The sequence below is a fragment of the Nyctibius grandis genome, chromosome 15, assembly GCF_013368605.1.
Source record: "Nyctibius grandis isolate bNycGra1 chromosome 15, bNycGra1.pri, whole genome shotgun sequence".
Classification (NCBI taxonomy): Eukaryota; Metazoa; Chordata; class Aves; order Nyctibiiformes; family Nyctibiidae; genus Nyctibius; species Nyctibius grandis.
Window position 1 is genome coordinate 4,716,886 of NC_090672.1, and position 22,821 is coordinate 4,739,706.

Here is a 22,821-nt window from a genome sequence, read left to right on the forward strand (position 1 = left end):
ACAGTAGGGAGGAAGGCGAAGCTGGGGCTCGGTGCTGGCAGCGAAGCTCTTCAGTGGGTTGAACAGGGCGAATAAACATGTGCGGTGCTCGGGTCCTGCCTGGGAGCAGCAGCAGCAGCCCATGATGCTGTGCCTGGAATGAAGTCAGCCTTCATCAGCCGAATAGTTTATGCATGAATCGAAACTTCAGACCTGGCAGGGTGGGGGAACGTGCAGGATCTGTGCTCTTTTAAAATGCTGGAGCCAAGGAAGGAGGAGGGGATAGAGGAAATAGCAGGAAAATAAGACTAGGGAAGCAAGGAGAGATTTGAGAAGCTGGATGAGTTGTTCGCTCTGTTATTGTGAGGAGCCAAGTTCCTTAAGCATCTCCTGGTGGATATTAAGAGGGAGCTGTGGAGGCTGGAGCGTTCCCCTGGACACTCGCATGCTGTAGCTTTAAGACTGTTTTACAGAGGACTCGGGATTTCCAGTTTTCCTGTGCCTGGTGGAGTACTTTGGGGAGTTACAGGATTTTTTGGGTCATGCACCCCCTTTTTCTTTTTTCTTCCTCCTTTTTCTTCCTCTCTCACTCTTCCTTTTCAGTTCAAAGAGACAAAGCTACTTCAGTTTGGAGCACAAACATATGATCAGCACATGGAAATGTGGTAATTTGGATGCATTCATGATTGCAACAGATTGAAGAAATTAGACCAGACAAAGAGCTTTTTTTGGAAGAGGAGGAGGAGGCAAGGCAAGGAGGGAGGGAGAGTGGGGGAAAGAAGGGGACGCCACCGAAAAAAGGGACGGCCGTGACACGCGGATGCTAAATATATCCCGTAGTAATGGAGAGGGACCGGATTTCAGGTAGGCTATTGATCTTTTAATATGTTATATTCTGCCTCTGCCCTCCTACCTTTCCAGCAGTTTCTGCACTTTGAGAAGCAGCCACGCTCCCCGTGGATTTCTACCGATTCCTTTTTTTTTTTTTTTTTTGCAATGCTTCCTTTCTGTATTTTTTTTTTCCCATCCTCCTGAGCCCTCTAGACAGAAGGTGGTTCCAGCAGAAGCCGGTGCGGGGCGGCGGGGGGGGTGAAGGGGGAAGCAGGGGGAGAAAAAGAAACTGCTTTCTAGGTCTGGATTTCATTTGAGTCTCTCTCTCCCCCTCCCTCTGCTCCCATGTGCTGCACGGCGCAGGGGGATGAATGCTGAGCCTGTTAGCTCAGAGCTGCGAGCAGGGAAGAGGGAGGAAAATAGCCGAGCTCTTGGCATGGAGACGCGTTCCTGCTCTGAAGGTTGGCTCCTGTGTTTGTGTGTGTGTGTTGTGGTTGAGCTTTCCCTGCTTGCCAAAGTATCTTCCCCCGGCTTTTGCCCTCCCATCCTGCCTGGCCGGGCAGGAGCTGCCTTTGTGTCCTGTGGCCGTTCCCTGCGCGATGCTGGAGCTGGTGGCTGGCGACCCGGCGTGTGCTTCACCTTGCTGGCCACGCATGGGGTGTTCGGGTGGGAGGGAGGATGGAAGAGGGGGGTAAGCAAAGGAATTAATAACTCCATTTAATTCCTCAGCTTCCCGGCAAATCCCACCTAATGGTGCATGTCTGAGTTGTTCCAAAAACTGCTCCCGGGTACGTCGAGCTGTTGGGGAGCAGCGTTGTGGCGAGCTGCTTCTGGAATGGCCGTGACTGTAACTGTTTGCTTCTAGCAGCAGGGAGAGGGGACGGGCAGCGTGGCGTCACCCACGAGGCTGGCCCTCTGCATGCGTGAGCAGGGTGGCCAGGATCAAAGAGGGGAAGCGAGGGACAGGGTGTCTGTGCCAAAACTGGGAGATTTGCTGTGCTGCAGCCCGATGGTGGGTCTCCCTCCTCCCACTCCCATAGCATGGCACAACTTGCCCTCCTCCGGCACAGCAGCACCAGGGAGGCACAAGGCCTCTTCTCCTGGGCGTTCCCAGCTGGCTGCTGGGCATCAACACTGGGAGGGAAACCACAGGGATGAGAGGAAACACTCGAGCTGGGGTGGAGCAAAACTGTGGCCAGAGAAAGCTGCTCCCATGGCTGGCACATAACAGACCCGCTGGGACCCATCCAGGGATGTGCCGAGAGCACCCAGTGCCCCTGGACGAGGACTTACCTGCAGGAGCATCCTCTGCTCCCCGCTGCCTCTGCAGAGTGCGGGCGGCACCTTCTTGTCCCTCTCTCCGTCTCTCTTGCTCGTGCTTTCTCCTCTGCTCTGAGCCACTTCAAAGCATTCCTGAGAGCTGCTTGTAACTCACAGCCCGGTGGGTGTTTCAGCAGCACAGGGCTTTGGGCTGGATGGCCTCTGCCGCTGCGTGCAGGCTTCTGCTGCGCAGGGATGTGGAGGAGAGGAGAGGGTGGCAGGTTTGGTCCCACTGTGGTTTGGCCTTTCACGTCTCCTGTCACATCCTCAGTGCAGTGCTGGGTCCCCTTCCTCCGCGCAGAGGTGGCGGGGGGCTCTGCAAAGGGTTGCTGGTGAGAAAGGGGACTCCTTAGTGATGTGATCTGGGGCTCTTTGTTCCAGAAGAGCATCAAAGGTGGGTTTCTCTCAGCACTTGAGCTGCTCTGAGGAGCTCAGACCCCTCGTGCCTGGGCGTGCATCACCCGGGGACCCCGTGGGCACGAAGATGCCAGGCGAGTGTCTTTCTGCAAAGATGCAAGAGCTCTTGCTAACCCCTGGGAGCACGAGCAATGTTTGCAAAACGCTGATGTCTGAGTGCGTACGTGTTTCACTGACCTCCGCTGGAACCAGCTTTTCTGGGGGTGGTTCGGACGCGGCTGAGCTGCGAGCAGGGAGGCGGGCGGCAGGCAGGGCACGCGGGTGTGCTCGGTGGCCTGGGCTTGGGTGTAAGTAAGCGTGATGTGTGCCCTCGCCTAAGGCGGGTGTGCCTGGGGGCTTGGTACGGGGTGATGGACGTGGCCGCTCTGCGCTCGCTCCAGCACGAGTGGGACCCCAGAGCCGTGCAGGCCATCTTGGTAGTGTTCCTGATATGTGGGTCTGGCACAAAATAGGGGATAGGGGAATAGATGGGCTGAAGGGCTGGTCTTGGGTCTTCTCTGCAGGTTCCTGCTTGGAGGGGTCAGCTGGGGCAGTGTTGGAGGGAATGCTCAGCCCATGCGTGGGGACAGAGGAAAACTGTGCTCGAGGAGATTCTGGGCACAGAAGTGACAATATCACCGGGTCACGCTGTTGGCTCCCAGGTCCGTGGCGCAGCATGGATTCGCAGGGCGAGCTGCTCGGCTCACATGGGTCCTGCTGCTGCCGGCACGTGAGTGGTCTGGTGGAGGAGAGGAGCGGGGAGCAGAGCTCAGCCTGCCCTGGGGTCCCCCCCGCCGCGGCTGTGCAGGCAGCAGGACAGCCAGGGCTCTGGCTTTAGTGACTAACCAAAAGATGACTCAGATGAAAGGAGATCTGTGCAGCGCTGGGGGCCTCATCCCAGTTGCTCTTCTGGCTCTAAACATGCTTTTAATTAGTGCTCTGCTGTGGGTGGGAATAGCGGACTCCTGAGCTGAGCGTGGGGCTGCCGGATGGGGCGAGGGCACCCCCAGGGCGGGTGGGAATTGGGTCTGGCCTCTTCTTTGAGGGCTGCTTTCCCACAGCTGCTGGAGCTCAGCATGTCCCACGGGGTCCCCTCTGCCCAGGGAGAGCTCAGGCTTTCTCGCACACAGTGGTGTCCCCAATCCACGATCTCATCTCTGAGGGTGACAAGCACCTTGTGCTTCAGAGGAAGGCATCAAAGGTGCGAGGTGATGCTGTAGGTCTGTGCCTGGTTCACTGCCGTCTCTGGGACAGCGAGGGTCTTCCTCGGTCTCTGTAAGAAGGTACCAGCCTCAGGTGGTGCCTGAGGATGCTGCTGTAAGAAACACAATTTCACGTAACCTGCTAGGCCCTTTTAATCTGGTTAAACCCTCTCTCATGCACTTCCACAAGCTAATACTGCATGAAAAGCCTTAGCTCTAAATTATTTTGTTTCCAGGCATCCTTCTCCAGTGGTTTTGGGGCTGGGGAGCTGTGCTCTGGGGCTGCTGTGTTCCTCACATCTGCCTCTCCTCTCTGCCTTGCCAGATTGCTTTGGTGGCAGTGGCCTGGAGATGGCTCTCCTGTCCTTCCCTAGCAGATGGCTCTTTTGACTAGTCCGGACCTTTCTACAAAGCCTTTTAATGCCGTGGGGCCTCTTACCTCTTAAAAGAGCAGGAAGGGCCTGCAGCACCCTGAGCAGTGGGGTTTTTGTTACTTCCATGATGAGGTAACAGGATGGGTGCAACTATGATGGGAAAGCAGGTCTGATCTCCCCGGTAAATTATTAATGTCACCTTTGTAATTGCACTGTGAAAACTCATGTTAAGAGTTAACAAAAGATGATGAATAGGTGATGGTAACACCTGACTGCGGTGAGTGGTATGTGTTAGGCAGGGCCCAGGAGCTGGAGGTGCTGAACTGCAGAAGGGTGAACTGTTTGTTAACCCATAGGTGATCGTTTGTAATCTTTCAGCTCTATATCCACTATGGATATGTTTGTGTGTGCATATTCATATGGAGTTTAACGTGGTTTTATACATCATACTATGCACCTAACGATCCGGGCAGCATGGAGCCAGCCCCTGATTGCAGTGTGTGGCTTGCAGAGGCTGTGTAGGCAGTGTATCTTGGGCTAAATGCAGAGACACAACGCCTTCAGTGGTCCCCAGAGCCACCTGGGAAGCACCACGTGCCTGGACTGAGCCAGCAGGAAGGCAGCAACCCTGTATGCGAATGCTGAAGGTGTGAAGGGCTGTCGGGAGGGAACGTGCTTGTATCTTCAACTTTTATTTACTAGAAGTTAATCTTTAAAATGCGTGTACAGGGCAGAGGGGTTGGGGTTGCTTCTCATCACTCTAGCTATCTAGCAAAAACCACCTGCAGCTTTTTTGACCTGAGTTTCTTGTTCAAGCATTTACCTTCCTCCTAGATGTTTTGCAGTAACCTGCTGTGACTGTGGGTTTCGGCTCATTTCATAGTAGGTCTGTGCAGGCCCTCTCTCGGGGAAGGGTTTGGATTTCATGAGGCTGTGGAGATGCCTCTGCAGACAGTTGTGTTCGCAGCATGCTCTGTGCTGCTCCCAGCCCGCTCTTGGCTGCCTGCTCCTGCCTGGCCAGTGGATGCATTCCCATAGTCGTCTGAGACGTGTCAAGGTACGAAGCATTATCTGTTTCCTCATGTCTGCTCTTAAATCTGCTGGAATCACTGCTCATCTCTATTAAATACAATCCTGTTGTGGGGCACAGCTCATCCCTCGCCTGACAGCACAGGTAACGCTTCTCCACACCGCTCTCTTGAACTTGGCTAACCCCGGGGCAGGAGCTCCTTTGCTGCCTGCCCTCCTGCTTCATGCTTTGATGGATGAGTTGGAGCCTCCCAGCAGAGCGGTTCCCATGCTGCTGGGGTGAGGGAGGACGTTTCTCATGCAAGTCAGGGCGCTTCCAAGGTCCAGCATACCATAATGCTGAGTAGGAGCAAGTACGTAGTTAAGGAAGTATGTCTGGGTCAACACATGTCTTCTGTTGCCTTAACGATCTTAGAAGCACAATATCTCTGTCCTGCTGGCTTCTCCTCATGGTACTTACAGCTGTAACTAATGGACAGAATAATTTGCTAGAGAGCAGTGATGCCTCGTGCTGTGAGTGCTGTAGTCGGGCTCAGGGCTCCGCGGCTGGACCCTGGCATTGTATGGGCAGTGGGGAAGGTCCTGATGGGCAGTGAGTCCCATTTTAGGAGCACTCTTACACCTGAGAAAATTTAGGGGAAATTTCTTGCTCTGCCCTAGATTTTCTGTAAGTCCTTGGCAAAAGGCATTTGTGCTCCCATTACTCTTTGATTTTGGGGTGAGGATCTGGTGTTTGGATCTCTGTGCTGAAGCTCTCTGTAGGTGAAGAGGGGATCTGAAGCTGTTCTGCCTGGACTACTAGTGCTTGATGGCTACTCTGAACAGCTGATGGAGGCAGCATCCTTTACACACATGCTTAACCAATGTCCATGGACAATGACCCCTTTACACTCAGTTTCTTGGGCTATGCCCACTGCTTCTTCCCAGTGACTTTTGTTTGCGAGGGTGGCTTCCTTCCTAAGCACCAACACTGAAAATTACTTTCCCCATGGTCATCTCTGAGCGGGACACGGCACCCCCTTTGCCTCTCCTCTAGCACTTCAGGCTGCTGTTGTTACATGTATTTGTCCTGTGCTAGCACCTGGGCACTACATCCTGGCCCAGGAAGATCGTGAGCCCTTGCTGCTGGATGTTGGAGTGCAGGTGAAGTGAAATAGCCCTTCAGTGTAATGCTCAAAAGAGTGATGGGATGCTGATGCCAAGAGTGTCGTTAGAGACTTATAAAGAGTTCTGTTTTGTGGCTTGGGGGAGAATGGGCATGATTTTACAGGTGAATAAAACACATTAGTTTTACAAGCAATAATGACACAATAAACCTGAAAGTGTGTTTTTTCATAGAATAGCTCAGGTTGGAAGGGACTCAAAAGATCACCTGGCCCAGCCTTCTGTGGGAAAGGGAGCCTCGATGAGATTATCTAGCACCATGTCCAATCACATCTTGAAAATCTCTGGCAATGGGGACTCTACTGTGTCCCTGGGGAGGTTGTTCCAGTGATTGACTGTTCTCACTGTAAAAAAGGTCTTGTATCAAATTGAAGAAATTTTTTTTCCTTGGCTTGGTCCATGTCCATGTGAAGTTGGTGCTACACAAACAGGTCTGCGTTAATTTTGTGATTGCATCACTACCAGATACTTTATAAACTAAAGCAGTTGTTCTTGGAGCAATTTCTGGTTTTCAGTGAAACCAATTTGGGGAGTGATAAGCGTGATTGCTTGGACGCAGTATTTGGGGGAGAGCCTGCCATTAGCTCTGCAACATCTCCAGGTTGCAGCTTTGGCCGCAAACTGGCAGGAAGGTTGTAGCTTGAGGCTGTGGAAATAAAGGTTTGTTTGCATTTCACTCCTGGCTGTCTGATCTGGAAAGTTAAACCATACTGTCAAGACAACCAAGTTTGATCTCTGGTGCACTGGAGCAGAGAATACTCATATTTTGTTTCCTTTGTTGTCCGAAATGTTGATTCTTCAAAATCCCATTGGCTTTGGAGAAGGGGGGTCAAGGCACAGAAGTGGGGGCACCCTCTGGTGTGGCTGCTAAGGAAGACATTGGTCCATATGTTCAGAAATTACTCTCTCCCTGACTTCCCCCATGCTGGGCTCTCCCTCCATGGCTTCCCAACTTGGGGCAGCATCTGCATATGCCTGCGGCTTCCCCTTGCTGGCAGCCCACCCTCTGCCAGCTGGCACTGCTTGCCTGCTTGTAATGCTCTCTCCTTCCTGATGAGTGCAGGACATGCTTTTTTTATTAGTTTCAGATGTTTTTTTCTTTCCAGGGCTGCATACTTCAAGTTCTTAGTCATGGTGCTGAGGCTTTGGTGATGCAGGCAAGACCTTGCTGATGAGGACAGAGGCTGACATGGTGGGGTTTTGGGGCCAGGGGCATGTGCTTGGTAGGTGCTGGGTGTTTCCTGAGCACATGATCCTTTGCAGCGGCAGGGAGCACCAGGCCTGCCCAGCATATACAGCATGGAGGGACTCACGGTGGCTGAGCATCTCTGAGGAAGCCAGAGCCTTTGTCAAGGGCAATGTGTGGTTGAGGAGGACAAAAGGAAAGAGTTAAAATCCTGAATGCTTGGCAGGGCTTGCTTTGAGGGATGCCTAGGAAGCTGGAAGGCAGCTCCTGGGGAGTCAAGTGGTGTGAAACTGCAGGTTGGGAAGCCTGGATCAGGACTTGGACCCAGGCTTTGAGCCCAGGGTCTGCTTCTGCTTTACCATCGGACTGGTGAGAGCAGCTGTGTTGGGCAGAGCCACACAGTGGTGTGGGTAAGGCTGCTTTCGGTGCCTGGGTCTTGAATTTTACCCTTGTGCCTCTGACTTGTGTGAGCTACAGCAAGTCATGGGCTTCCTCCGTTTCACTGTCTCCAAGATGTTCGCTTGGACTTTGAGATTTGGGCAGGTCCCTATTTGAGTTCAGGGGAACAGCCTGGTCCTGTGTGAGGGTCTGTATCTCCACACCTTCCTCTGAAGCACCTGGTGCTGACCAGTCCATGAGCTATTGTACCAGCTTGTCCTTGGCTCTCTAAGCAAAGAGCTTTCAAGATCTTCTCACCTAAGCAGTGGTAGAAATGCAGAGCATGTACTGCTGGTACTCTGCTGCCTGGGCTGGTGGGAATCCTGGCTTGGGAGGCTTGTCCCAGACCATGGTGGTGCTTTCTCCTGCCCAGGAGTGTTTTGTGTGGACCACTTTGTTGCTGATGTTGCTGTGACAGTGCTGTAGGGGCCCCAGCTCTGATCAGAGCTTTTGGGTGGTGACTGCTGAGTGTACCTGGAGACAAGGTCCTGATGAGTTGTACAGAGATGGAGTGAATTGCCTGGAGCTGCACAGATTATCAGTGTCAGACCTCCCACTTCCCAGTCCAGAGACCTGTTTCCTTGACTACACCACCTATAAAGGAGAGAGGAGAGGCTATTTTAGCTGTTCCAGCTGGCCTTTGCAAACCTATACCCTGTAAAGGGTGCTCCAGAAACTCCTTGATGCTTTTTTAGCCCGTGTGTGGAGGGGATCCCTGTGTAAGGATTGTCTTGGTTGGCTTCACTGACCACCTGAATGACTCTAAGAAGTAGGTACCTGCTGGGGCCAGATGACTGAGGTCCCTGGACTGACTTTGCATGATCCCAGAGTGGGGTCATCTTGCATTTCAAGTGAGGTTATCAGCAGCTGTATCCCAGCAATCTCGGTCACTGGTTTCCAGTGGGCTAAGGGCAGATATCACCATCCCCAGAGACTTCAGTCTTACATCTCTTTGACTCACGACTCTTTCACTCCCAGGGACTTGTCCCCATCCCAGGAGTGCGTTGGGCCTGGGAATGGGGTGCCCCTGGGGCCAGGCAGGGCTGACCTGCTGCTGGCATCTCGTGGGCCCCCCAGTCCTGAGGACAGGGCATAGGGATGCTCAGCCTCAGGGAGTGGCGATGCTGGGATGTACACTGTGCTTCTTGCTGGAAGGGGGTGAGGGGGCTGTCCCCTGGCACCCACCCCGGGCAGGGCAGGCAGGGGATGTTCTGCGTGCTGCCTCTTTCCCCCCAAACCCCATCTCCGGGGGGGTTGGAGGCAGCTGGGGCCAGGTCGGTGCTGTTAGATGGCAATATCTGCTTCCTGGCTGGCCTCCATGGGGGGTCAGCGGGGCTGCCAGCCCCCCCTGCCCTACCCCTGCCCCAAACCTCTGCCCATAGTCCCATTGCTCATCCCCTGCCCTGGGGCTTGCGGGTCCCCTGGGAGGTCCAGTAGGCGGCTTGAATTGCACCTCCCAAAGCCGGTGCAGGACTGCGGCTGTGTTCGGCTGTGAAAGGGCAGATAACTGCTGAGGGTTACAGCGGAGGACAGTAAATTCCAATACGTGCGTATATGGAGGGAATTTATTCAGTGAAAATAGGTAGGTATTTCTCACTACGTTGCTAAAAGCGTCTGGGTGCCCCTCTCCTAAACAGATCCACTTTTTGGCACAGCTTATATTTACCAGTGAGTCAGGATTTACACTGCGCTGGGAGGGAATGATCTCGTGGCAATTAGCAGCCGGGCTGTTGGAGGCCTTTTCCTGCCTTTCCCCTAAATCGCTCTGTATCCTTGCGTAAATCATTTAACACGTGTGCTCTAACTTCCTATATGGAAAATGAGGTAGATACTTCCCGCTTTTCGTAGGCACTTCAGGATCCTCTGCTAGACAGCTGCAGGGGATTTGTAATGGTAAAGCTGGGAATTTGGCCCCTTTGAGGTGCCGGCACCCCCGTGCAGGGTAGGGATGAGGCTCCCTACAAGGTGGAGGCAATGACTGGTGCTAATCTGAGATTTGGGGCTGGGGAGGAGCTGAACATCAGGCTGGAGACACGAATTGTTCTCGCTGGATCCGTCTCTGCTGGGGAGCATGGGCCTAAGAGCAAGAATATGGGATTTATTCCTGGACTATTCTGCCTGTCCCTCAGTCACCACAGGCACGGCAAGTGCAGGCAGAGCTTCCTCTGGAGGGACTCTGGTGCCGAGCAGTGCAAAATCAGCTAGAGCACCACCAAACACCAGCTTGCAGGTCTCTTTTCTGCTCCACTCATCAGCAAGAGCCATCTGACTATCCTTCATTCACCAGGGAGATGGAATGGGACATTAACCTGTTCGTCCTTCCCTGCTGTCTTCTGCTGGTGACCTTCAGCTGAAGTCTTTAAACATTGCCCCCTCTCCCCCAGAAGATGATCTTCTCCTGGTATAGGCCTGACATTTCCCCCAATTTGTCCCCCCGAGTCCCTTCCCCTGACCCTGAAGCATTTAGCGGGTTTGGTTTCTTTCTTTCCTTCTCCCCTGTGACTTCTCTCAGCCTGTTGAGGTCAATGGGACTTGGAGCGACAAGGCTGGAGCTGCCACTCCAGAAACACTCACCAGGAGGGCTCGTGTTTAAGTGTTCACTGATTTATCAGGGTAGAGGCAAAGCAGGCAGCCTGGAGAGCAGATGAGCTGTTGGGCCAGGAAGGAGTGGTCTTCAGCACCTAAAATGTTTACCATTTCTTTCCTCTCTCACATTTTTTACTCCGTACAAGTGGAAAACTGATCAAACCCAACTTCAGCTGCCTAAAAAGGGCTGGTTGACATCTATGTTAACAGCTGCTCTCCTGGGAAGGGGGCCCTGCTGGAAACTGCCATGGTTGGTGAGGAGCTGGTTGGTTGTGTTTTGGGTTGTTGTTTTTTTTTTCCAGAAAACGTGAAAAATTCCCAGTGGGTGGAGAGGGAAAGTGAACTATGGAAATTGTGTCTCGTGCTCTCAGTTGAAACACACCCTGGGGAAGGCATATCCTCCATAAGAGGAACAGCAGTATTGGCCATGAACCAGGAAACTCTTCCCTCCCCGCTCCCCTGTGCAGCAAGAGCTGAGTGCCGTAGGCAGCGTTTACATCCAGAAAGGCTGCTCCTGGTTCCTCTTCTCATACCTCTTCACCCCTTGGGACACCCCCTGGAGTTGCCTGTTTAAGTGCAGGTTGTGCTCCAGGACTCTTTCCCTTTTGCTCATCAGCTTTTTTCCAGCAGACTGGTGTTACTGGTAGTGCTGGGCTCTGTACTCAGGTTATTCTCTGGTTGTGCTGTGAGAACATGGGGGATGTTGCTGGATCTCGAGTAATGCCCTCAGCGTTGGCTGAGGTACGTGGTTTGGATGCCTGCTCCCAGCCGTGCTCCAAAATGATATAGCAAGAGGTATGTCATGGCAGTGGTCTCTGGCTCACACACGTGCACCCAGGGCTGTACTGAAGCTGGGCAGCTAAAACTGGCCCTTTATCTCATAGCTGATCCCCACGTTGGTTAACACCCACCTCTCGTGTCCTCTGCTCACTTCTGTTGCTGCTCCGCAGCCCCCTCGCCGTCTCGAGGCCACTCAGAGAGGGGGCCCTTTGTCTGCAGCTGGAGAGGAAACTTAATCTTGTACAGAGGCAAGAAGGGGACAGCCAGCAGCACAGGGGACCGAGGGGCGGAGGAAGGGGATGTGCAACAGCAGGCGATGCAGAGGTGGTTTAGTCGTAGGGGCTGGAGGGCTGCGAGGCAACTGCGTGGACGGGAGGGCTGGAGACCTGGGGGAAGAAAAGATGGAGTGTTCTGGAGAAGAGGAGCTGAGAGGCAGAGGGAGGGGTATCGGGAGGGGTTTGCAGCAGCAGGGGTGGGGACTCAGTGTGAGCTCTCCCTTTCTTGGCTTGATGCCTTCCTCCCCCTCCTCTCACTCCGTACAGCGTTTCCTCTTGCAGGCCAGCAGAGCCCCGGACCCCGCTCCATCTCTGGTAAAGCTCAGGCTTGCCTGCTCGCCCAGGCTTTGCTCATCTGCCAGACCGCGTGCATAGCAAGAGGAGGTTTGGTTCACTGCTGGTTACCCGCAGAGCAATGCAGATCCCTCTGTGAATCTAAACAACAGACAGCATGGCCCCTGTTTTTCTGCGTTGAAAGAGTTCATCATACAGCACTAAGCAGCCATCAAAACGGAGCAGCTTATTCCTTTTCTTTGATAAACTCTCTTGTACAAGGCTGCATGTTCTCTTGGTGGCCGCCAGCGCCCTGTTCCTGTTTGGAGCCCCGCTGTGCCCTGGCAGCAGCGAGCATTGCACAACATAAACCATGGGAAATCCGGTGCTGGGTCCCATGAACTGTTCAAAGGCACCTTGGTTGCGCTCAGGACATTCTGCTGACAGATTTTCCCATGAAATAAAAAGTGCTAACTGTTGACATACAAATGGATCTAAAGTGTAAGCTTTTTACGGTCAAAGTTCACTGCTGCTAGCTTAAAATCTGGAGGGCATGGCGGTGTAAAACTGGGGGTCGTATTAGGGGGCAGAAATTGTCTGAACTTTAATAGAAGTTCACGTTGGTTTTGGAGTTGAAATTCAGGTTCCTGCTTCTCCCAGCTACAACAATACCTGCATCCCTTCAGGAGCCGATGCACGGTCCTGCATAGCTGAGAAGGACCAGCAGAAGCAGGACTGCTCTCTAATTGCCTCTGGCCATCTGGGAGAAGCTGTTTGAGTTAATTGAACTGTCTCTTAGGCTTCCTTCTCAGTTTAAACAGTAAATAGGAATTGCAGTAAACCGTGTAGGTCAGCAGTGTCTGTGGGATGTATGGAGTGTGTGTGAGGGTGGCGAAGATGGTGCATGAGGCTTGGAGGCATCACCTCCATCTGAAGCCTGTGTCCTTTGCCTGTTCCTACCTCTACTTGTCCTGGGGTCCTCAGCTTCCAGTGACTGTCACACGTGTCCCTCCGATCACTTTAGGTCTTGGCCCCCAGGTCCCTGACTTGCCTTTTTGTTGCCTTGTGGATGGTTTAAGTCTTTTTCTTGTCTTTAGGAAAGCAAATTAATGTCAAGGGCTGCCAATATCCCTAAAGCTACTCTCTGAGACTGACTGTTGCTCACAAGTGAGTATAACATTTTTTTTTTTAAGCAGATATGTCAGATCCATTATCAAAATAACCCATCAAAAATATCCCCTTCATAGCCCTCTCATTCATTTTGCATCGACTTAAACAATATAAGCCAGGCTGGTTTTCAGTCCTTTTCCTGGCTTGGAACAGAAACTGCTTTGAAAACAAACAACGAACCTGGTGTTTCCCAGTAGAGATGCAGCATTTGCTCTGCGGGGAGCTGGTCTCTCTCAGGAAGCGCTGGAAGTGGCCGTTTGGATTTAATACCTTGCTCATCAGCTGTTCTGTTGTGAACAGGAACATCTTACATTGCAAGGACTTTTCCACTAAATAGGAAGTTACCCTTTTGGTATTAAGAGTTAAGATTTTTGACTGACGTGGGCTGTCGGATCTCCACCAACTCCAGCAGCTGAAAGCGTCTTCCCTTGCAGTCCTGCTGTGCTCGGCATTTTCCTAGCGTTACATAAACATCCCTGCTTTATAGACAGGGCCAAGACATGCGATCTGCAAATCGTTCACAGTCCCTTGCAAGATGCAGAGCTGCACCAGAAGCTTCTGCAGTCCTGTGGTGTTGGGGAGGGATGGGAGCCATCTCAGGCAGGGCGAAGCTGTTGGGATCCCGCTGCAGGGTGTGTGCTGTGGCTTCGGGTTAGCCCAGTGCCTGCCGCTGCTGAAGAGGTTGGGGGGAGCTGGTTCAGACACAGCAAGAGGCTCGAATGAGCAGGGCTGGGGTACCTGCACAGCAAAGATCATCCTCAGGACTTCTGACTTGCTTGTGTGATTCCACCTGAAGTCACCTGAACCTCATGCCTTCCTAAATCTCTATTACAGATGAAACTTTTCATCGGTTTGGGATGCTGCAGGAGCTGGACCTGTACACCCGCAGCACCACGATCAGGTTTTTCTCTCTAGGAAGGTGTAGGAGTCGAGGTTTATCTCCATGCTGGCAGGCAAAGGAGGATGCCACACCTCTGGGAGCTTCTCGGGGCTGGGTGGAGTGGGAAAGTGGAGAAGCAGGACGTGGGCTTTGAGGAACTGCGTTTTGTGTGTCTGCATTGAATCCAGGGCACTTTGGGATGCCCAGGGGCCATGGGGAAGGACAGTAGCAATAAATCTGGGTCATAAATAACAGCCCCTTGCCCTTCTAGTGATTTCTGACACCTTGTGCTTTTTTGACAACAAATGTAGCAACAGGCTGTAATCCACGGGGACTTTTCTTGGCTCTCAAGCTGAGAAAGTGCTTGCTCCAAGTGGGCTTGGCTGCAAGGAGCTTCCAGCCCTGGGTGTGAAGGTCAGAGGGGAAAGGAAGCAAAAGCAGAGCTAGCATGTTGTGGGGTTCTTTCATTGCCAGGCTGTGAGATTTTGTTGTCCTCAAAATTGAGCTCTGGGAAGCTCGAGGGGTGATGCTATGGCTGCTCCTGTGGGACCTTCCAGTGCTGCAGCTTCAGGAGAGCTCCACAGTTCCTCAGGAGAAGCACCTAAGGGAAATGCAGACCGAATACATCCTGTAAATGCCTAACAGGTCTAACTGCTGGGGCTGGAAATTCATCCTTGGGTGACTGGTGTGGGCTAGGGGAGCCCTTGCGATAGAAGAAAGATAGATATCCACTCTCTCTTTGGATGTGACTGAAAGAGAGACTTATCAGCATATAAAAGATCAGGAGTGGTAATGAAATGCAAAGAGGTCCTTGTCTTTGGGATGGGAAGCTTTTCAGGAAGGCCCAGACAGTGTGGGACATGTAGAACTGTGTCTGGCTTGGGGTGTTTCTCCCTGGAAGATGCCCACTTCATCCCCTGCTAACCATCCTTCTGCTGCTTAACGTAACAAACTGACTGCTGGGTCCCTTCCACCTTCAGTCAGACCTTCCTAGACAAACCCCTGGCTGTGCCTCAGTATGTAGGTGCTGTAGTTGGTTCCAGCTCGTGTTTCCTTATAAGATGAGGTTTTTATTTCGCTTTATTCCTTTGTCAGCCTTCCTCAAGTTTTGCCAGCTCTTCTCTCTGTTAGCTAGAAGATTGCTAGACGTAGAAGGAAAACACTGCATTCAAAATGCCTTTTTAATGCCTAATTTAGGAAAATAAAGAGAATTGTTTGATAGAACCACTCTGCCTCTGAGTAACACGCATCGCTAGGGGTGTGCGGAGGGAGGCTGCCTGGTTCTCAGGATGGGGCTGGGTTGTCTTCGCATTCTCAAGTCTGCAGATGCTCAACATATCTGGCATGAGAGAACTGGGCTGGACTATTTGCCTTCTTTAGCAACTGGAAGCAATCCAGCCTGCCAGTTCCTGCAAGCTCATCCTGTGGTTTAGTGGATAATACTGATCCTTGTTCAACTCCCACGCTTTTGTGCCTTGCAAACGGGTAGGGAAGACTTTGCAGACCTTGTACTGTGCAGGGATCCCAGCTCATTGCTGTGGAAGGCAGCATGAATATTCATTGTACTGTGGAGTGCTTGCTCCGTAGTTTTAATAAGAAGTTCATTATTACCCAGGAATGACCACGAAAATCATGGCAGGTTGTAGCTGGTCAACATGTGTGAATGGTGTAGGATGGTAGCCATAACTGAGGAGGAAGGGTTGTTTCTTTGAACTCAACGAAGTGCTTTCACAAGTGCACTTACAGGAGTTCGACTTCTGCTGACGTTGTCTCCTTCTCTGCCAGCACAAGCGTGTGGTGTCTCTGTTCTTGTGCAGTTGTGAAGCTGACTGTAGTCAACACATGGTTGACTGAGCTCAGAGACCAGGAGCTACACAAAGCTCCATTTTCTCAAGGAATCAGCCAAGCTGCTGAGCGATGCAAATCAAAGTGACAGCCAAGTCAAGACTGATCAGCTAGAGATGAGCCTGCAGGCTTTATTCTGGGACTGCACCAACGTGACTAAAAGTAAATCCAAGTGTCCCAAACCTAATGTTATCCTCAGCAGACTGAGGACAATCTCATGCTGTTGCTGGTGTGTTCGTATCACAGCTAATGAACAAATTGGCGAGGCTGGTGAGGTGTCCCAGAGCTGGGACAGCCCCTCTCTGAGAGGTGCAGAGGGGACGTGGTGTGCAGGAGGGTCTCTGTGAGCAAGAGGTGATGTTGGCTTTTGGTGCTAGGATGTCCCCAGCCTCTCTGCCCTGAGAAACAGCAGGGTGCAGATGTGTCTCCTGGAGAAGGTGGAGAAATGGACCTTCATGTCTAAGAGTTTACTTCAGATGGGCCTCATCCAAACTGTGAAACACCAAAGCTTTTAGCCACGTGTGATGTGAGGGTGCTGCAGCTGCGCAACACTGCTGGCCTCCATCTGTTTATTAAACTCTACAAAGGTGTTTGATGCAGACAGGATGAAGGTTTCACTGAAGAGCGGGACAGCCCAGAACAGAGTGGAATTTGTGAGCGAGCCCTGTAATTCTGCCTGCGCTCCCGCCTCACCTAAACCCGTAGATATATAGAAGACAGATGAGGTGAGCAGACTTTAGTATGAATGTGCCTGGCAGCAGACACAGGTCATGGATTAAATGTGTGTGTTTCAAGAAAGGGGCTTTCTTGAGGCAGAGAGGCCTGCTGTTGCCGTGCAGCCCTGTTCATCTCCAGCTCTGATGCGAACATCATTATCAATGTGTTTATATGAAACTTGGCTGCAAAATGGCTCATCGTCCTCAAGTTTTTTCAAGCGAGTCTGTAGCTTTACTAAATACTCCTTTTATTGTGCTGCCAGGGGCTCTCCCAGAGGCCAGTAAAGGAGGTGGCCTGTTTGGCCACAGTGATATCTGGACCGGAGGTTCAATTCCCGTGTGTCTTAAATCTGTCTGCAGACTGGCAAGCGACCAAGTGGGCACATCTTTTTCCAAGTAATTGACTGCTTATGTGCAAATCGGCCTCTAGCCGCTTCCACGATGCCTGGCTCACCAGAGTTGCACGAGAGCATGCCTCTGCCATCACGCTTGCAAACCTGAGTTCCTGGGATGGTGAGGACAGGGACAGCCCAGCCCTGCTTCTGCATCAGGTCACCATCCTTGGCTCCGAACGAGCACCCAGAGCTGCTCTGGTCTGTTAGCACTTCTCTGCAGCGTATGAAATAGCCGTCCGTCCTCCAGCTGGCAGGGAATGCTCTCCTGAGTTACAAGCAAGCATTGTGGAGAAGGCTTGTTTGGAAACCACCTAGAGAAGTGGAGCCAGAGCTGCAGATGAGATGCCCCTGGCAGGGGATGTGCAGACCCGGAGGGCTGGAGCTGGTGGCCACAGTGTATGTCTGTGGAGTGATTAAGGGACCTTCTTGTGGGAGGGTGTTGCTCGTGTGTCAAGGCTCGTGTTTCTGCAGAGGAGCGCTCCCCAAGGACCTGGGCACTGGATTGAGGCAGCAGGGCAGTTTTATTTGACTCTCAGGAATGTTGTCTGGTCGTTAAACCAACCAAATTGTGGGTACTGTGGTGCAGGGGGATTTTTCTGGAGGCTGGGGGCAGAAGGAAGGTATGTAAAGACAGAGCTCAAGTCTGACAGTTTATTCCTTTGTGTTAACATAAACACGGCTGTGTTGGTCTGCCCCGTGATTCCTTGTCTGGGAATAACAATATCCCTTGAGCTTATAGACACTGCCAGTCCCTGCTGAACGAGAAAGGCTGATGCTTAATGCACGCTGCACTTTCCTCCTGTCGTTCCTTTATAAGGAAAAACATTTCAGATTTTGTTTCTACCTTATTTTAAACTTCTTCTAAACAAGGGCAGTTTAATTCTGTTGGTGGAACATCTCGTTCAACACTCTCTGACCTGGTGGGGTTATTCTAGGTGCCAGCACTGCAAATGAAGATGAAGTATTAACAAAAAGTCAGTGTGGTGAGGCTGAGCTGGCCGGAGAGGGTGCGAGGTGGGGTGCGAGCGGAGAGAGCCTGCCTGGGGTCTGGAGATGGCAGAAACGATAACGGCAAGCGAGCACCGTATGAACGTCTCATTGCGGCATGGCTTGGTGGGATGGCAGTGACCACATCTCGTTACAAGGGGAATTTGGCCTGTTCCTCTTTCCCTGCTGGGCTTGGCCACGGGGGTTATGGGTGCAAACAGAGGACGGGCTGCGTGCGGGTGGAGATAACCCAGCCCTGTCTGTCAGTGCGAGGGAGCAGACCCAGTTCTGCTCATTCGGGACGTTTGGACTCTGCAGTCCTCGTTTAAAGCCAAAAGTGGCAGAGCTAATTGCCCGGCAGCCTTCAGCAAGATGCTTTGTACGAGCCCAGGGCAGGGCTGTGTCCCACAGCTGGCAGCAGTGCAGACGCTGCTGAAGCATCTCTGAGTTTTGCACTATCCTGGGACCCCCAAACTCGGCCCATCTCCAGGGTTTTACTGTCTGTGCTTGTCGGAGGACGTTGCCAGTGGGGAGTTTCTGTCCCCCTCATACTGCTCGCTGGAAATCTCCTCCTCTCCCACCTGGCTTGGTGCCGTCTCTCTCCATGGCTGGTGCTCTGCCCCCAGCGCGCTCACGGGCCCCTTTCCCATTTAGGGCAAACGCTGGACGGCCCCTGCTTTTGGCGTGTTTGCAGCACATCTCCCAACTTGACTTTTTTTTTTTTTTCTTTTTTGGATCCTCTTTTGTTTCTGGAGGCTGAAATCCCCAGCGTCCCCCAGCCACGTGTGCTGTCTGAGAGATGGCTTTTGGAAAGCCACGCTGGGGCAGGCGGGGATGGGGGGAAGCCCAAGTGTTGTCCTGCCCTGGATGAGACTTGGTGTTGACAGTCTCTTCTAGAAGACAGGGTGAGCCTGAGAGCGGTGGTGACAGCGTCAGGTCCCTCCTGCAGTAATGATTTAACAAGTGCCCTGCAGCGGGGAGCCTGCAGGCACAGGGCTGGGCATGGGTGAGAGCTAGGACAGGCAGAAGTGGCTGAGCATGTGAAAGGGAGAGTCAAAGGAAATTCCCATAAAAGCTTGCATGTTGAACAGTTGGGGTTTTTTTTTTAATCCAGATTTTTAAATCAACTGTGCAACTTCTGCATCTGTAGAAGAGGCTGAATCTGTGATAGCACTGCTGGGTGTCTGAGAGATGGGAGCAGGGAGCAAAGGCTGGTGTGCTGGGAGCTCATGGGTGGCCTGGTTAGAGGGGGCTTTGCCGTCCCCTTTGCCCTGCCCTGTTTCTCCAGCAGCAGAGGTGTCTGGAGTGCGAGCGCCCGGGCTGCCTCCTGCGTTTGGGGTAGATCCCTTGAACACGCAGCTCGTGGTTGCTGCTTTAGTGCTGCCCAGCACAGCTCAGCTAGCTGGGACTCTGGAGCCAGCGTGATTATACTGGGACCTGGTTAGTGGGAGGTTACCTTGGTTGTGTCTTTTGTGTAAGCCTGAAAGAGTTGTAGTGAACTTTTTGAGAGGACAGTTTAATGAGATGTAAAACCCAAGGCAGATCCTGACCTCACTGAAGGCAGCTGGTCCCTACTCAGGTCCAGACTGGCCCATCTCTTTCCTGTTTGCACTCCCTGAGCCCAGGAGTTTGTTAATGGCACTGATCTTGCCTAATTTTGTGTATGTGCTTATGTTGGACCTGCCACAATGTCCTGGGTAGTGGCAGTGCAGGTGGTGGAGCTGAGGGCATGGTCTCGTGGCCAGACCATCACAGGGTGATGCCAAGGGCACCCAAATTCCCATGTGCATGGAGACAGCAGCGCACAGCCCGTGGGTTCTGGCAGCGATGCCTGTCCATGTGTGCACCCTTCCCACACCTGTGTGGTGGAGCTGGAGCAAAGGGGAAGCCACCTGTGGTGCTCGGTGCTGCATGGACACCAACCGCCACACCTTGGCATCACCACCGGAGGTTTCGCTGGCATTTACCAAAGCCTTTAAAAGGGAAGGAAAATTGTGTTCCTTCCTTTCTGCCTGCCTATGTGTCCTCCTCCCACCGTGCGGTGAGCTCCAGCGCTGTGTCCCTGCTGCCCAGAGGAAGCTGAGTGGGCGTGGGGCTGCGGCTCCGTCTGGTAATTGTTCTTATCAAACTGGTTTATGTCAAAAAGGAATAATAATAATAAAACCTCTGATGGTAAGCAGGGAGATCAGGAGGTACAGCAGCTCCCGAGGCCTGACCTACAGCTCACGGCACTTCCTGAGCCTTTATGGGGGGTTTTAGGGTCCTTGTGCTGTGGCAGATTTTGTTGCGTGCCTGAAATATCTCAGAGGAGCAGGGAGAAATGATCGGGGCCTGGCGCAGGGAGCACGAGCTGCTGGAAACAGCTCTGAGAAGCAGGGGCGAAGTATAAGAAAAGCAAGTTTCCTACCATGAGCTGGTATATTTATGACTGGAAAGTTTTGGGTTGAAAAGGTCGAGAGGAGTGGAGGCAGTGGCTGTAAAAGCTGCTTTCCCGGCTCACACCCTGCTCTGCAGCAGGGATGGGAGGGTCCCGTGGGGGTACGGTGGCCCCGTGTGATGGGAGAGGGATGGTGAACACCGGAGGGATGAAGGATGGTGCCCAAGGCAGCCTGGGCATGTGTGGGGATGTGGGTGTAGTGTGATTTGTACCTGCAGGGCTGCCGGAGGGGTGGGCTCAGCACGGGGAGCCCACGCTGTGCTGCCTCCTCCCCTTGTTGTGCAGGGATGAGGTTTCCAGCCCTGCCTCGGACACCACGTGAAAATGAGACGTGCACATCTGGAAGCGGAGTGCATGCACGTAGCACTGCCAGTTTGTTTATTCCTGCAAATTCTCCCTAATTAGGGACTGCTGGGAAGTTTGTAGTAATGGAAACAGCCTCTTTCCAAGGGGTTCAGCGTTCTGGCTGACCCTTGCCTCTCCTTTTTCCCCCTGCAACTACCATAGCATGCAGTGGTGGAAACGGGGGGCACGTCTTCCCTACCTCGAGGTCCAGGCACTGCAGTTTCTTCTGGAGTCAGATGCACCCTCAGCTTCACGGGAAGGCTTTGCAATGGAAACAGGCTGTGCCATGTGTGTGTTAAACTCATTAGAGGATGAGCAAGGTTTCTGAAGCCTCTTGTTTCTATTAAAACATCTGTGCTGTCACGCGATGCTGGGTTTTGTGCCTGTTTTGGTCTTAATAATAAAATGTAGTAATAAATAATTAATATTTTTAAATAATTAATATTTTTTAAATAATTAAAGTAATTAAGTCAGTTTTCTGCTTGGATCCTAAACTGCACCTCCTGGTTTCTTAGGAAAGTCTGACTTGAAACTAACTGAGAAGAACAAGAGCAGGAGACTGAGTTTGTTTTAACTGTGCGAGGTTCAGGCAGATGCAGTTCCTGATCCTCTTTCCATTTCCTTCCCCTGCAAACGTCCCCCGCTGTTTAATCAACACCAGGGAGTTGTACTTCCCTTCCCAGGCACGGGGGCTGCCAGCCCACCCCACAGTGAGGTGGGGACCCCCCCCCGGTCCCCTTGCCCTCCTGGGAGCACCGGGGTGGCTGGGTGTGGGCTGGGCTGGGGCTGGGGCGATGGGCTTGGGACGGCGTTTCCCTTTCCAGGCTCTCGCCACGCACAATAGCTGGAATCACCAGCTCGGTGTGAAATGCTTCAAGCTGGACTCCGGCACTGGCATGAGGTCGGTGGGGCCTGCAGCGAGCTCATCCCATGAATACAGATCACTGGGTAAACGGGACAGATTGCTTGTTGGAGTTGAGGAGGCTCAGAGTGCAGAGGAGGGTGTTCGTGGGGGGCAGAGCTGCGCCCTCCCAGCCTGGCCAAGTGTCGCTGGAGCGGAGCAGGGTGGGTGCTGACCCGCAGCATCCTTCCTGCTGGCAGGCAGTGGGACCAGCTGCCTGCTCTGAGTCCCACCTTAGTGCTGGTGTAAACCCAGGGCAACTTCATCGGTCCCCACAGAGGCAGGGGAGGTGTTGGGGACCATCGAGAATTTGCACACGTGGGATGCAGCAAAGACTTGGCTCTGTTTTCAGCTGAGTAGGGTGAGAGGATGGATGTTGGTGCTCCGCTTGCCCTGCTCAGTGTAACCACATGCAATGCGTTCCCTTGTCCTGTTTGAGAACAAGCCGGTACCTACTCTGCATGCTGACTTAACGGAGTTAAACCTAAGATGAAGTTAAGCCTTGATCTTCTTCACAGCTGTCTCCTTTCTGGAGGAGGAGGGGAGAAGAGCCTGTAGGGACCTTGTGTCTGTGGTTATTTCTCCACCTGCCCAGCTCCGCTGGGACCTCTCAGCTTCAAGGTTCTCCCAGAACACCAAGTTTTTCTGTTTGTGCAGTGAATATCTGAGAAGCTCTAGGCTCGGGGACCGTCTCCTTCCCTATGTCACATCATATTTCCTACGAGCAGCCATGCTCCACCTTGAAACCTCTTTGGCTTTTTGCCCCCCTGATTTCGTAGCAGTCCCTTTCTATCTTCCATCACTAGCTGTTAAAATCTTCTCATTTCCAGCTCTTATTGACCTGTTTATACCATAACCATGTTTGGGTTTGGATTGGGGTTTTTTTTTGTTCCCTTGGGAACGGTGATCTTTGCCCGCAGCAGCTCTCTCCTGTGGTGCATCTGCGTGCAATGCTTCTAGCGGTCCCATCCTCTCTTCGCTTTCGTTTCTTCTCACTTTTACTGATGCTGGGTAGCCAGGGTGACTCAAGATGGAACACTAATGATTTCTGCTTTGCTACTGAATCTCATTTACTGTGTTTTAGGAGTATGCTTGCTTTAACTGCATGGTGTCGGTGGCTCATGGTCATGCTGGGACTCACTGATGCAGAGAGGTCCTCTGCGCTCATGCACTTTTCATGAGCAAAGACATTATAAAAAGCCCTTTAGGTACTGACCTTCCATCATTGCTCCAGATTTCATCCTCTTTCTGTTATCCAGTCTTCAAAGTTATCTGACCCTTCCTGTGCAGTACCATGGCTCTGCGATTGTAA

General features: G+C 52.4%; 1 protein-coding gene across 2 annotated transcripts in view; it reads left to right on the plus strand.

The window, feature by feature from the left end:
* The first annotated feature begins 760 nt into the window (after positions 1-760).
* The window catches only part of SEPTIN9 (septin 9), a 103,558-nt gene continuing 81,497 nt past the window's right edge, over positions 761-22,821 (plus strand). The window contains exon 1 of one of the 2 annotated variants that reach the window (XM_068413288.1): positions 761-843. In XM_068413288.1, the coding sequence (XP_068269389.1) occupies positions 822-843 (22 nt within the window). In that variant the 5' untranslated portion in view covers positions 761-821. Of the gene's footprint in view, positions 844-1,198; positions 1,272-22,821 lie in introns of those variants that run through there. The other variant, XM_068413287.1, reaches the window with a different exon arrangement.